General features: G+C 41.3%; 1 protein-coding gene across 1 annotated transcript in view; it reads right to left on the reverse strand.

The window, feature by feature from the left end:
• Positions 1–1,461: 1,461 nt before the first annotated feature.
• The window catches only part of LOC134443416 (NLR family CARD domain-containing protein 3-like), an 18,646-nt gene continuing 6,249 nt past the window's right edge, over positions 1,462–13,858 (reverse strand). The window contains exons 3-7 of the mRNA XM_063193202.1: positions 7,584–7,656; positions 6,052–6,247; positions 3,981–5,817; positions 3,678–3,851; positions 1,462–1,501 (exon numbers count right to left, since the gene is read on the reverse strand). Of these exons, the coding sequence (XP_063049272.1) occupies positions 1,462–1,501; positions 3,678–3,851; positions 3,981–5,817; positions 6,052–6,247; positions 7,584–7,656 (2,320 nt within the window). The remainder of the gene's footprint in view (positions 1,502–3,677; positions 3,852–3,980; positions 5,818–6,051; positions 6,248–7,583; positions 7,657–13,858) is intronic.

The raw sequence follows: 13,858 nt of genomic DNA on the forward strand, positions 1-13,858 counted from the left end.
TTGTTTGGTCAGCCTAGGGAGGGGTATCCAGGAGCGCCTGCCCCAAAACGCTGTAGCATCCGCTGTATTACGGGCTTTTTCATGATCAGGTATGTCAACATTGTGTGATGTAGTGTAGATTTACCTTGCGTGAGTGTTTGATTAGTAATGCCCAGTATCTTTCTATGTAGCCTACATTTGCCCGCGTAGTCCGACGTTTACTTGAGTGGTGCAGCTGGTGACCGGGGCCCAGTTACCCGTGTGTACTCAAGTGTGTACAAGAAGGTATGCTACCGTTTGGTTGCCTCCTACGTATTTTGTATGTGTGTCTATTCAGTGGTGTAATGTCCTGTCCTTTCTCTCTGCTTAGCCAGTGGTGGTCGGGATAGCAGAGTTGGCTACGGAGCCATTCACCTGTAGGCCTATGTGTGTGGCGTGATAGTCACAGGTATGTTAAATAACGCCAGCAACTGTGTTGCATTTTAAACTGTTATCTTAGTCACTGTGTTTTACTACCTCTGGGGGTATTGGTAATTATCTTTATGGGGCACTATCTAACTTTAAAATAAAGTTATACTGATACTTGAAATTAACTGGTGCTTTTGAAATGTACTGAACTGCCTGTGTACTATTCTTAATGTGCGGTTGTGTGTGTTTTGTTGTTTTCTGTTTAGAACTCTGTGCTGCGCGGCTCAGCTGCTGTTCTCTCTAAACCGAAATTCTATAGAATGTATGAGTGTTGTGTGAATGTGAAGTGTTAACTGCTGCTGCTACATTGTAGCCTAACTGAGGGGTTTTTTTGTGTGTTATTTTCTCCCCCCCCCTCTGTCCTAGTGGCCAGAGGTTATAGCTGACTGAACTAAGGGGTAGACCACAGGCTGAGGGGGGCTATTCCTTTTTTTTGTTTAGTTTGTTTCCTCTTCCCTTGTTAGTCGTTCCCCCCCAAATTCACACTGGATCCGATCCCCTTTAGCTCCCGGTACTAGTCCAGCCCTACTGGCCCCTTATGATCGAGCGTCCAGGAAACGCAGCCTCCTTGTTGAAACAGTCACTTGAGCGTGTAGTAGTAGTGTGTGAGATCTATCTGAGTCTGTGTGTGAGACTCCTGACTGTGTGCCACCTTATGGGTTTATTTGCCCCACTCGTGTGTAACAGGGGTTGCAGTGCTAAATACTTTGGACTATTTGTGTTCTGCCTTAGGGGTCATTTCCCTTCACGTGTGTATTACGAGGCTGGCCCTGACTGTTCCCTCTGTTCGGCCCAGTAGGCTAGCGCCGACCCGGGCATTGTAGGAACCAGTGTGTCTTTGTCTTTGTCCAAACTCTCCCCCATGTATTTGTTTATTTATGTTTAACCTGTTGCAACACTTCTGATAAATATTTAATGTGTATTTAATAAAACCTGTATTTTTATACTTTTCCTAATTACCGTTGTTGTGTGGATTTTTGGGACAGAGTTCCCCTTGCTCTCAAAGTGTGAAATTCAAGGGGTGGCGTAGTCTTTACTGCAGGGGGCGCTACACCTACGAAGTCTATTGTAGGGGGCGCTACACATATATAGTCCTACATATGCATGATAGGAAAGATGACGTTAGTATTTACTTGTTAGAAGAAGATCATGTCATGGACTGTGGGGCTGGGAAATGGTTAAATAGGGTTGCCTTTTGTATACACTTCAGGACTTACTGAGTGGAATACTTCATGTCCCCACGCAGTAACTTCTCCGGCCGCTAAACAATAAAATCTGCTCACAGATTTTAAATGCTACCTAAATGTTTCCTGTGTGTGTGTTCTTTCAGGTCAATTTGATAAGGTAATACAGTGAAATTGTTAAGGTGATATAGTGAATTTATTCACAGTGTGTTTTAATATTAACCCTTTAAGCGCCACACTTTATTTTTCAAAAAAGCTGAATGTTGGCATGATAAATTCGAATGACTGTTGCTTGACAGTGGTAACAGATAGAGCTTGACTGTCAATTACACAAATATTGGGAATGACCCCAAGATTATTTTGGAAGTAAATATGCATACCTAATTTGCATATTATGACGTCATATGGTGGCGGCCATTTTGAATTTTTAATATTTTTTGGAAAATATTGATAATTTTCAATAGATTATTGAATTTATTTAGCAATATTTGACATTCCATTACTATCACGTAGTGCACATACACTATGGTCAAGGAAATAAGTAGTTTTAGGCAGAATATATATAGTATATATTGTAATATTGCAATGACATAATGCAATAATATTGAAATATATAATGCAACAATTACTACTTTTGCCTGGAGGGCCGAACATGTTTGTATCTGTAACCTGTACCTTTTTAGCTTGTGAAACTTTCACAGAAAGGGTCAGCACACACATATTCAATTCATATTTATGCCTATTTTTACATATGTATAGCCTACTATGGCCTTTGGAGCAGGCGCTGTATAGGCAGTAAAATGGTTGATCATGGCACAGTCTAGCTCAGTGACTTCTACAGTTTGTCACTTACATTTCACAAAAAGAATGGGAAAAGGGTCAACATAATGGGTATGAAATCACAAGTATTATGTCCATAGTATTATGTCCAACGTAATTAGGCTAAGCTATAGCCTGACACCTGAAGCCGATTAGGAACACAACCCCCGCCCCTTCGCGTGGAGAGCGCAGCGCCCTTCCACCCTCTCCCCCGTTTGAGAGAAATATATCGCCACCTCTTTCGTCTTTATTTGCTGTTTTACTGATTTGTGTAACACGTACAAAGACAGTCAAAACGCTGTGACCAGTCTGATTGTCAACAACGAGTCTAAAACATGTTTTAGGGTTGCCTATGCGTCTTCTCTTCACCGTGCGTTCTATTACCAAAACCTCTCCATACGGAGATATGGCCACGTTCGCCGCTGCCATCCACCCAGTAGAAGTCAGAAAGAGGGACAGAATGAGTGCGTGTGTGCTGCTTGGTGAACAGTGTTTGTCTGATCCCAGGATTATTGCGTTTGCGTCCGGATAGGTGGCTACCCGCATCACCGGGGGCTGAATGGAGGGAGCCCAAGCTAACATTACCAGACCCACTTCTCTCACCCCTAATTCCTCCACCAATAACTGTATGGACACTACGACTGCATTCGCCACTACCACCGACTCACTTGAGATCGGATAAAGTCACCGAATGAGTTTCAATGTGTGTGTGTGCTTAGAGAACATCCTTGCTTCCCATGTCGGCATCACTGCCTTCGGAAGTTTCCCATGGTAAACAAAGAGAGCTCGTCCGATCATTATCCTCCTCCAGAGATAAAAACTGTCCTTCAGAGTCAGAATAGGCAAATAACATGCTCAGAACTTCATCACGATTCAACTTCTCACTAGCCATGATGAAATAGCTCGCTGATAGTTCACTGATAACAACACAAACCCAACTCGCACGCCTCGAGTCAAAGACGCAAAGTGGCTACTTCCGCATTTTGTGGTCGCGTCACAGGTCGCGTCTTTTACTGCTTCACCAAAGACTCTGTGAACTACAAAATGACGCAATCGTAGTCTTGTTTGAAAGGGTAGAATGTCTGCCAACTACTGGTAGGGAGGATGAACACTATTAAGACCGCTGGTTTGATCTACATGCGCTTTTGTTCATGATGACGTACCGGCGCAATTCTGCGACTTTGGCGCTTAAAGGGTTAAGTATGAATGTGTGTGAAAATGTTTAACCTCAGGGTCTCCAGTGAACAGTTTGGGTTCTTCAGGCCACTACACAGCCTCTTGACTCCGCCATCTCCAATATGGTTGCTACTGAGATCCAGATTTCTCAGCTTTGATGACTGCTTGCAGATCATGGAGGCAAATGTTTTGCAACTCATTTTAGTGAGCCCACAGCTATCAACCCTGAAGGAAAACAGCAGCCAGAAGCTGAATGCTAGAAGCACTAATAAAAATGGATGCATAGTAGTGCTATGCCCAATGAAATTAACACAATGATTTGTTAAACCAGTCAGTTGTCAACTTTTTACTTACAGAGTTGTGTGGGATTCCTCTACTACTGGCATCAATCTCAGGAGAGCTTCATCAGATCTGACATACTTCTTCAAGTCAAACACATCCAGATTCTGGTCTGATGTCAGCAGCACAAACACTAGAGCTGACCATTGGCCAGGCGAAAGCTGGGCTTCAGACAGGTTGCCTGCATTCAAGAACCTCTGGATCTCCTCCACTAAGGAGTGGTCATTGAGTTCATTCAAGCAGTGGAAGAGGTTGATCATTCTTTCTGATGAGGAAACATCCTTTATCTTGTCCTTAATGTACCTAATTGTTTCGTCATTGTCCATCTGCCATTTCTCCAGTTGACCTTGATGGCCAGCTAGGCCAAGAGCAGTCCTGATCTTCCCCTTGATGCCCACCTGTCCTCTACTGATCAGACCATGCAGGAGAGACTGGTTTGAGTCCAGAGAGAGGCCAAGAAGGAAGCGAAGGAAAAGGTCAAAGCGTCCATCTTCATGATCCAAAGCTTTGTCCACAGCACTCTTATGCAAGAGGATCATGGACTCTGCTTTTTGAGGGGCTGTTGATATTACGTCTTTCCTTCCAAATGCCATCTTCAGAAATGCATACAGGGCGGCAAGATACTCCTGGATACTGAGGTGCACAAAGGAGAACACTGTTCCCAGAAAGATCCCTGATTCTTCCCGGAAGATCTGGGTGCATACTCCTGAGTACACTGCTGCCTCTTTGACGTCAATGCCACACTCCCTGAGGTCGTCTTCATAAAAGATCAGATTTCCCTTTTCTAACTGTTTGTAGGCCAGCTTTCCGAGATTTAGGATCAGCTTATGGTTCCATTGTGGCTCAAGGTCATGGACATTGTCAAATTTAATGTTCTTCTGTCTTGTTTGAAAAATCAGGAAGAATGTGTACATTTCTGTCAAAGTCTTTGGGATCTGTGTATGTCCAGAAGAAAGAATAATCTCAAGAACCGTAGCAGCAATCCAGCAAAACACAGGTATGTGGCACATGATGTAGAGGATCCTTGATGATTTAACGTGTGATATGATTCCGCTGGCAAGACTATTATCATTGATCTTCTTCCTGAAGTACTCTTCCTTTTGGGAGTCATTGAATCCTTGCACTTCTGTCACCAGGTCAATACACTGAGGAGGGATTTTGCCAACTGCTGCTGGTCGAGAGGTTATCCAGATTAGAGCAGATGGGAACAGATTACCTAACAGTAGGTTTGTCAAGAGTACATCCAATGATTTGACAACTTTTATATCATGCACACTTTCATTTGCATGGAAGTTTAGTTGGAGTCGACACTCATCCAGACCATCAAAGACAAACAACACTCTGAATTTATTCTGGATGTCAACGGTAAGCTGCTTAAGCTCTGGAAAGAAGCAGTAAAGAAGGTCCATCAAAGAGAACTTCTTGTTTCTCATGTGGTTGAGCTCCCTAAAGTATAGTGGGAAGATGAAATTGATCTCTTGGTTGTTGTTTCCCTCGGCCCAGTCTAGGATGTACTTGTGCACAGAGATAGTTTTGCCAATGCCAGCCACCCCCTTTGTGAGAACTCTTCTGTTTGGTTTGTGTTGATCAGGAGAGGGTTTAAAGGGTTTAAAGATGTCGGCACACTTGATAGGTTTGTCCTGCCCAGCTAAACTCTTGAACTTGGACTCAATCTGTCTGACTTCATGATCCTCATTGACTTTCCCACTTCCTCCCTCTGTGATGTAGAGATCTGTGTAGATCTTTTGCAGCAGAACAGAACTTCCATGTTTGGCTATGCCTTCGAACACATGCTGGTACTTGTTTTTAAGATTTCTTTTCAAGTAATTCTGACAACCCAAGTTCAACTCATCTATAGGAAAAATAAAAGAAACATCATTTTGTCAGACCAGACAAAACGATAACAAAAATAAAGACATGAAATGGTGGGTACACACACACACACACACACACACACACACACACACACACACACACACACACACACACACACACACACACACACACACACACACACACACACACACACACACACACACACACACACACACACACACAAACGGTCATTGCAATTAACAGTTCTTACTTTCATTCAATTCGTCAGCAAGATCCTGGTACTCCATCTTGCGAAGGAAGTGCAGTGCCATCTTGAGAGCTCCTTCTCTGGCATCACTCTCATCCTCGGATATTTTATTGAAGTTTTCCTTGGAGTCTGGACTTAAGCTGTGCTTAAATCTCTGCAGCTCATTCTTTACAAAAGTGAAGATCTTCTCCTCGAGCACCTAACACACACACACGGACACAACAACACTGAATTCAGAGATTCCGAAAATGTGCTGCTGTGCAGTGCTAAGTGGCTGCAAAGGCAAGTTGTTTGTTTTGTGTTCACTATAAGCATTTTGACTACTACTACTTTAGCTATGGGTGCCTACAACAGTGTATTCACTTCAATGTACAAATTAATTGTTCAAATCGGCACAATTCATTATGATAAAATACAAGTTCACATGGTAAGCATCAATCCCTGCAGTTCTCACTTTGCCTGATTGACATCGACTTCCAAATCTCTGGTAGAGATTTGGTCTGACCCCTTGCATAATGATTGACATTTCCCAAACGGCATGGTTGACCCGCCTCCCTCATTTTGCTACTGGTTGAGGCAAGAAAAGGCTGTGCTGAAGCATGAACCCAAGATTGTCTTAGTCCCAATAAAATGTCTCTGCTTAAACCACATCACTGCCTAGAACACGCCTCTACCCAGGGCTGTTGGAGCTGCTCAAAGTTCATTGAATTCTGCCAAAGTGGGTGGAGTTCTCGACCTTTCCAAAGCTCAGAAACTATGTCTATTGCTCATGGCCTGACTAAAAGCGCTAGGAGGACGTAGCCTGGCTAGTTCTCACCATTTTTTCACCAAACTAAAAAAGCCTGAAACTGGAGTGCGTTAGTGTTGGTACTACAACAATAGACACAACACATTCATTCAAAGTAGAAGTATTTAAAGACATTTCTGAAAACAATGATGCTTCACACGTGTGAACTCTTTTCCCATAAAGACAAATTGGACAATTACCCTCTGTGTTCATAAAGAAGGCATGTTATGCCTGTATCCTTAATGATGAGGTTTGAACTTATTACATCATTTCACCATCCATATATAAATAGTTCCGAGTCTCCAGAGATACCAAATATGTCTATTATAAATATGTGTATATTCCAATAAAATGATGAATGACAATGAAAATCAAATTTCTATCAAGTTTTGCATGCTCAACGGCTAGGTACTAGCTTGTAGTATGTTGTATGTAGTACTGGTAGGTTGTATTAGTACAAGATTAAAAGAGAATTCTGGCCAATTATGCAACATCAGCAGATACTGTTACCACACAACAGCAACTTTTGGATGGACATGCCCCCACTGGAATGGCCAAGATCTCGGAAAGAGCTGAACATCAAAATGCAGTATCATCGGATACTAACAATTCAAGAGTAGCTTGATCAATACAACTACATGTTGAAATTGGCCAAACTTCTCTTTTATGTAAGTTACTTACTTCAAAAGTGAAGCAGAAGTGACCAAGCAAAAAAGCCAAGTCAGATGGAAAATCCCAAATCCCTTACCTTAAAAATATGAGGTAGATCTAGCATCTTGGCCTGGCTGTCTGTGTCTTGTTCCAATCCCATTTCTTGTTCCCTGATGACAAAGGAGAGAGAACAACTAAGACCCAGTTTGATTCTCAGATGGGCTCTTATAGGGTATTGAGTTTGGAGTAGATGTGAGTATGTAATCAGTATAACAGTCTCCATTTTAAGAAGTCCATGACCATGCAGAACCACCATGTGAATGGAAGATCTCTTCACCTCCGTCTTTTGATCCAGGCTAGTTCACAGCTATTCTGGACTTTACGGTCCCATTCACTTCGATTCATTTTTTTGGAGTTTTACAGATTTCGGACCGTGCCAATGCCGCTGTCGTCGTGTAGAGTAGAGTAGAGTAGAGTATCGTTTATTGATCCCAGGGGGAAATTAAGGTGTCAAGTAGCATACACACATACATAAATAAAGACATTGCCCACAAGACGTAACACACATATTACACATAAAATAATCATCATATATAGCTCACTGTTACATATATTTGCCAAGGCATCTCTCTCTCTCTCTCTCTCTCTCACTCTCTCTCTCTCTCACACACACACACACACACACACCAAAGATAAAGTGTAAAGTATAAAGTGTCCACAGTGTTCACATGTGCCTTAGCTGAGTGGCACATAGAAGCCAAGACAAAGTGTCCATAAAGTGTCCAGGAGTGTCCATAGTCTCTCTGCCTAGTACAGTGTCCATTGTATTCCTTGGAAAAAGAGATGAAATGGGGGGGGGGGGTAACACAAGTCGCCCCCCTGTCTCACCACACATACACATACACACAAACACACACACACACACACACACACACACACACTCACACACACACACACACACACACACACACACACCAAAAATAAAGTGTACATAGTGTCACCTGTGCTGGGTGGCCAAAACAAAGTGTCCAGGAGTATCAGTAGTCCGGGTGGTTACACTCGCCAACTGTGTCTCTACACACACACACACACACGCACACGCACACGCACACGCACACGCACACACACACACACACACACACACACACACACACACACACACACTGTACAGAGAAGAGGAGTCGAAGGGTAAAGGGTAAAGGGTTAAGAGTCCAGGTAAATAAATTGTGCAGGAGTCGGATTTGTTATGCAGTCCAGTCCCCTATGACAATCTCTCTTTGTGTGTCCTTCTGTGCAATGTTGAATAGCTGGATGGACCTGGGTACAAATGACTTCCGCAGCCTGTCTGTCTTGCAGGAGATGGCGCGCAGTCCGTAGCTGAACAGGCTTCTCTGGTTGTCGAAGACTGGGTAGAGGGGGTGCTTGTAGTTGTCCAAAATAGAGTCCAATCTGCTAAGTGTCCTCTTGTCAGCAGTGGTTGTGAGGGCGTCCAGTTCTGTGCCGACAACAGATCCTGCTTTCCTCACCAGCCTGTCAAGCCGTCCAGCATCTCTCTTCCTAATGCTGCCACCCCAGCATGCCACAGCATAGGAGAGCACACTGGCCATGGCAGACTGGTAGAACATCTGCAGGAGTCTGTTGCAGACATTGAAAGACCTCAGCTTTCTCAGAAAGTAGAGTCTGCTCTGTCCTTTCTTGTACAGTGCATGTGAGTTTGCAGACCAGTCCAGTTTAGAGTCCAGGTGAACACCCAGGTACTTGTATGTGGAGACTGTCTCCACTGTCTCCCCCTCGATGGAGACAGGCACCAGGGGTGGGGTGGTTCGACACAGCAAATATCATTCTTGTTCAGCAAGCCATTCCATGGCCATGTTTAGCACCCGACACAAATGTGGTTTAACTAGCACGACGACAGCGGCATCAGCACGGTCCAAAATCTGTAAAACTGTATACAGTACCTGTACCTGCCCTCCTAGAGCTTTATCCCAGTGGTATGATACCTGTACCTGCCATTCTAGAGATTTAGCTCATACCTGTGCTTGCCATCCTAGAACTTAAGCATACGGTATGGGGACAGCCGTGTTAAGGAGTTGGTCTTTCAATGTGGGGGATATAGGTTTGAATCCCACCTGACCTCTCCCTACACCTACATCCATGGCTGAAGTGCCCTTGAGCAAGGCACCTAACCCCACATTGCTCCAGGGACTGTAACCAATACCCTGAGAAATAGTAAATGTAAGTTGCTCTGGATAAAAGCGTCAGCTTAATGTAATGTAATACCTGTGCCTGCCATCCCTTTACCTCAGTGATACCTGTGCCTGCCATCCTACAGCTTTATGTCCGTGGTACTGTGCATGTGCCTGCCATGCCAAACTGGAGCATTCACTAAAAGTTCACACGTTTGAGCCCCTCGAGGTGAACTGTACTAGCCTCGCGAGCCATCCTACGTACTTCCGCCAAAGGATTGGCTCCACTACGGTAGTCTGGCGTTGCTCTTCTGTGGAGTGCCAGGTTTTCCTGACTCACTAGCCATTGGGCCTTTTCACTAGCCATAATTTTCTTAACCATCATAGCAGCTTTAATGAATTATATAATAGGCTGTAATAATGTAATGTTGGCTAATATAACATAATATAATATAATATAATATAATACAATACAATACAATACAATATAATATAATATAATATAATATAATATAATAGGCTATAATATAATATAGTGCTTAATAATTAGAATTGTTAGGCCTATTAAGTGGTCCATGCATGCAGGCTATGGAAAGAACAGATTTACTGATCTGAGGAATGGCATAGCCTATATTGACCATGCAGAAACACCCAGCACAGTGTTTTGGAAGGGCACAAATGTAAGCTACACGAGAGCAAAATATTTCCGTCTTTGATCTGAAAGGCTCTTTCTTCATATCATATGGGCCAATCTGTGGAGGTCACCTTCCAAATTGATGCACAAATTTTAGATAGCAAAAGTAATTGCCAAGTTCGCCTGTCCTCGTTTATGGATGTGGAATAACACCTCTTCTGGAATATTTTCTTATAGTAGGCCTATCCTCTAAAAAGCGCACACAGATGCGGTAACCACAGAAGGGGCTACGACTTCCTTTCATTTCGTTTAATATTGAGTTGTTTAAAATACAAACAGACGCCAGGCGAAACGGGCAAGGGACATGCTTTGCAGTCTGGAAGGCTACACTGTGCGTTGTTTAAGCCCGGTTTGACAGTCGGGAACAACAGCACAAGAAACATGGAGGAATATTAAGGTATGAAGACATGGGTAGATGACGGATAGGCATCAAAAACCTTTTTTTTCACAAAACATTATTTATGAGGGGAAAAAGTATATGTCTACGTAGTGCAGCAATTAATCTTTCAAAAAATCCAAGTGGTCACAATGTTGGTCTATACATTGATTATTTATTTACGTTGATAAAGCAATTTGCTGAAAATATGTCCTTTGGTGTGATGTTAAGAAATAAATATATTAAGTAATGTAGAAATGGCTTGATGGAGTTTTATGAACATTGTTACACTCTTCATATTTATTGCAATTTTTTAGAGTCTTAATTTAATGAGAAATTACCATTTAAGTATTTTTTTTCCCATTAGATGTGAGATTATTAGAAACCTTCGAGGAAAAACAGGGATATCTTTCTTTTAACCCTATTCAGACTGGGCTTTCTTGTCATTCCTGGGCCTGGGGGGGGGCTCTTTTGACCCCCCCTCCCCCATAACTCATGAACGGAATACAGTATGACCACCAAACTTTGGGGAAATGATCTACATATTATGGACATCTATGAATGACATACTTTTTGTGTCATTATCTGGTATTATGACGTCATTATGACATCATCTGTTTATAATACCCAAAATATCACCATAATGTATTTTCCATCAAATTTAGGTAATGCACTTAAATCTTAATGATTATATGCTTCAGACCACTTTAATGCTCACAAAGCTGTCTGATGCTAATGGAAATAACAAAAAAATATGAAAAAGGAACAATAATGAGACTTAGATCAGTGATTTTCGGTCAGACATACCTGTCAGAAAACCGTTGCCATGGCAACGGCAAAAATGATAAACATAATCTTTTGGTACTAAACTGTAGCCAACTAAATGTTAGGAAAAGTCACCAAGTTTCGTAGTCATAGTTTAAGTCGTTAAGGAATTATACTACATCAAAGTTGGTGCGGGCACTTTTAGCCCCCCCCCAGTCTGGATAGGGTTAAATGTTCAAAATTGTCCGAATTTATACTAACTTTTCAGGGACGATAATTTGTTCTTCCCTTATGCAATATTCAGTGTTTATCAAACATATTGTTTAGCTCAAACAAATATTTGAGCGTTTAAAACATGTCACACCGTAGGACATTCATGTCACGCTAAAGGACAGAAATGCAAAACTGAGCCAGAAACAAATATATCAACATGATTATTTTGTCTTTTGAAAATAATATAATGTTGTAGTCAATATGGACCTACACTTTACACTTATAAGTCTTTGAATCGTTGATTATCAGCCTATTGTAACTCTTAATGACAGCCATGCGGCCATTGAATGTAACCTGCAGAGCTCATAAGACTCATACTGAAGTGTGACCTTGGCGTGACCATCACACTTTTGTAGGTATGCTATGAATGTCACACCATTGAACCTGTAGTGTGTAGTGGCCAGTGCCTGTTTGGTAAGGTAAGCGTACCCATTAAGCCCACCAAAATCTAAATTTCTTTATTTTTCAATCATCTTCACATAATTTTTTTGTGAAATATTTTGTTAAATAGTAAGATTTACCTCTCTTCTCAATGTTTGTCACTGAGTTGATGGATATTTCAAAGTACAATATGAAGATTTTTTACGAGAAAAGTGAAAAGTCTGAATGGGCTTAAATGGTACCATTGGTACCATTTAAGCCCACTTGTGTTCCAAATAAGCTCATATAGTTATTTCTCTATCAAAATACCTGTGGTGTGTGAATTGAGTTTAAACAGTGGAGCTTACATGGCATAAATGGTTTCAGACCAAAGATGTAAGATTTGCTCAAAAAATAGTGCATAAAACCTAATTAAATATTACGGCATCTTTTACTTCATATACTTCATAAAATTCTTCATCCAAACAGAGAAATGTATTTTTTCTTATTGATTATTGTTAGTTCATTACATTACGCCTTTTAAACCAACAATTTGGGATTGTACAGCACTTTTTATGTCCCTCAAAGGCATTTTTCATAAGCATGCATGCAAACTTGCATGCATTTCAATGGGGTGTACCATTTAAGCCCACCTTGTACCCATTAAGCCCGCCTATACAAAAAGCTATTTTATGGAAATAATCAACTCCACAAAACATTTCATGATGCATTTCTTTAAAGACCAATGCCAAACAAACTGGAATATGCTTAGAATTCATACCTAACCACCTTAAGTCTTACGGTAGAGTAAGATAAAGATGGTGTGTGGTTGTATCAAGAAAATATCGGCGTGTGCTCGCTCATAAAACACATCTTTCCATTTGAAGGGAAATGCTATAATTTAGTAAAACACTGCATGTATATATATAAAAATCATTACATGTACCTCTTAGTTTACAAAATATGAAAGTATTTTCAAAACATTTGACTTCAACTAGCTGATATTCTATGATTTCTGACATGTCCCAAAACAGCAAAGTTTTGAGGCAACTTCTTGTCAGTAGTCCTGAGACTGGATTCACTTGGACGGGAATAACTCGACGATAAAAAATGTGATTTGTTTGCCATAAAAAACATTTTGTCAGTTACTAAACCCTTTAATTGGATAGGGTGATGAACAACAAAATTCACCTTTTCCCTTTCTTTAAATTGACCTCAAAGTTGAAAGTGGGCTTAAAGGGTACATGGGCTTAATGGGTACGCTTACCTTATCTCAAGCTGGACAGCACATTTATGCTGTATATTGAGCTCTCCACAGCATACTTTATTCATCTATACTCCTCTATATACTCTCTTACTGATCTTTCCTTCACGGTTACCGTTATATTTTATGGTTTCAAAGCACCATTAATGACATTTTATATCATTTGACAGTATCTAAAATCAACAGCAAATATTCATCAACAATGCATCAAAGTATAAATTCCAAAGGCCAATAAAGGAATAAGTAATTTGAATACACAATATTTATCTAGTCAAACAACAAAACAAAAAAAATATGTACTACCAGTTGTTTTAAAAGCTATTTCTCAAATATCTAGTCCATTGGTGTGACCTGTTTGTCCTTTGGTGTGATACTCCAAAGTGTCACACCATAGGACTTTTACCATCACACCATAGGACTTTTACCATCACACCATAGGACTTTTGAGCTTTTG

Source organism: Engraulis encrasicolus, unplaced genomic scaffold, assembly GCF_034702125.1.
Source record: "Engraulis encrasicolus isolate BLACKSEA-1 unplaced genomic scaffold, IST_EnEncr_1.0 scaffold_31_np1212, whole genome shotgun sequence".
In the NCBI taxonomy this organism is placed as follows: Eukaryota; Metazoa; Chordata; class Actinopteri; order Clupeiformes; family Engraulidae; genus Engraulis; species Engraulis encrasicolus.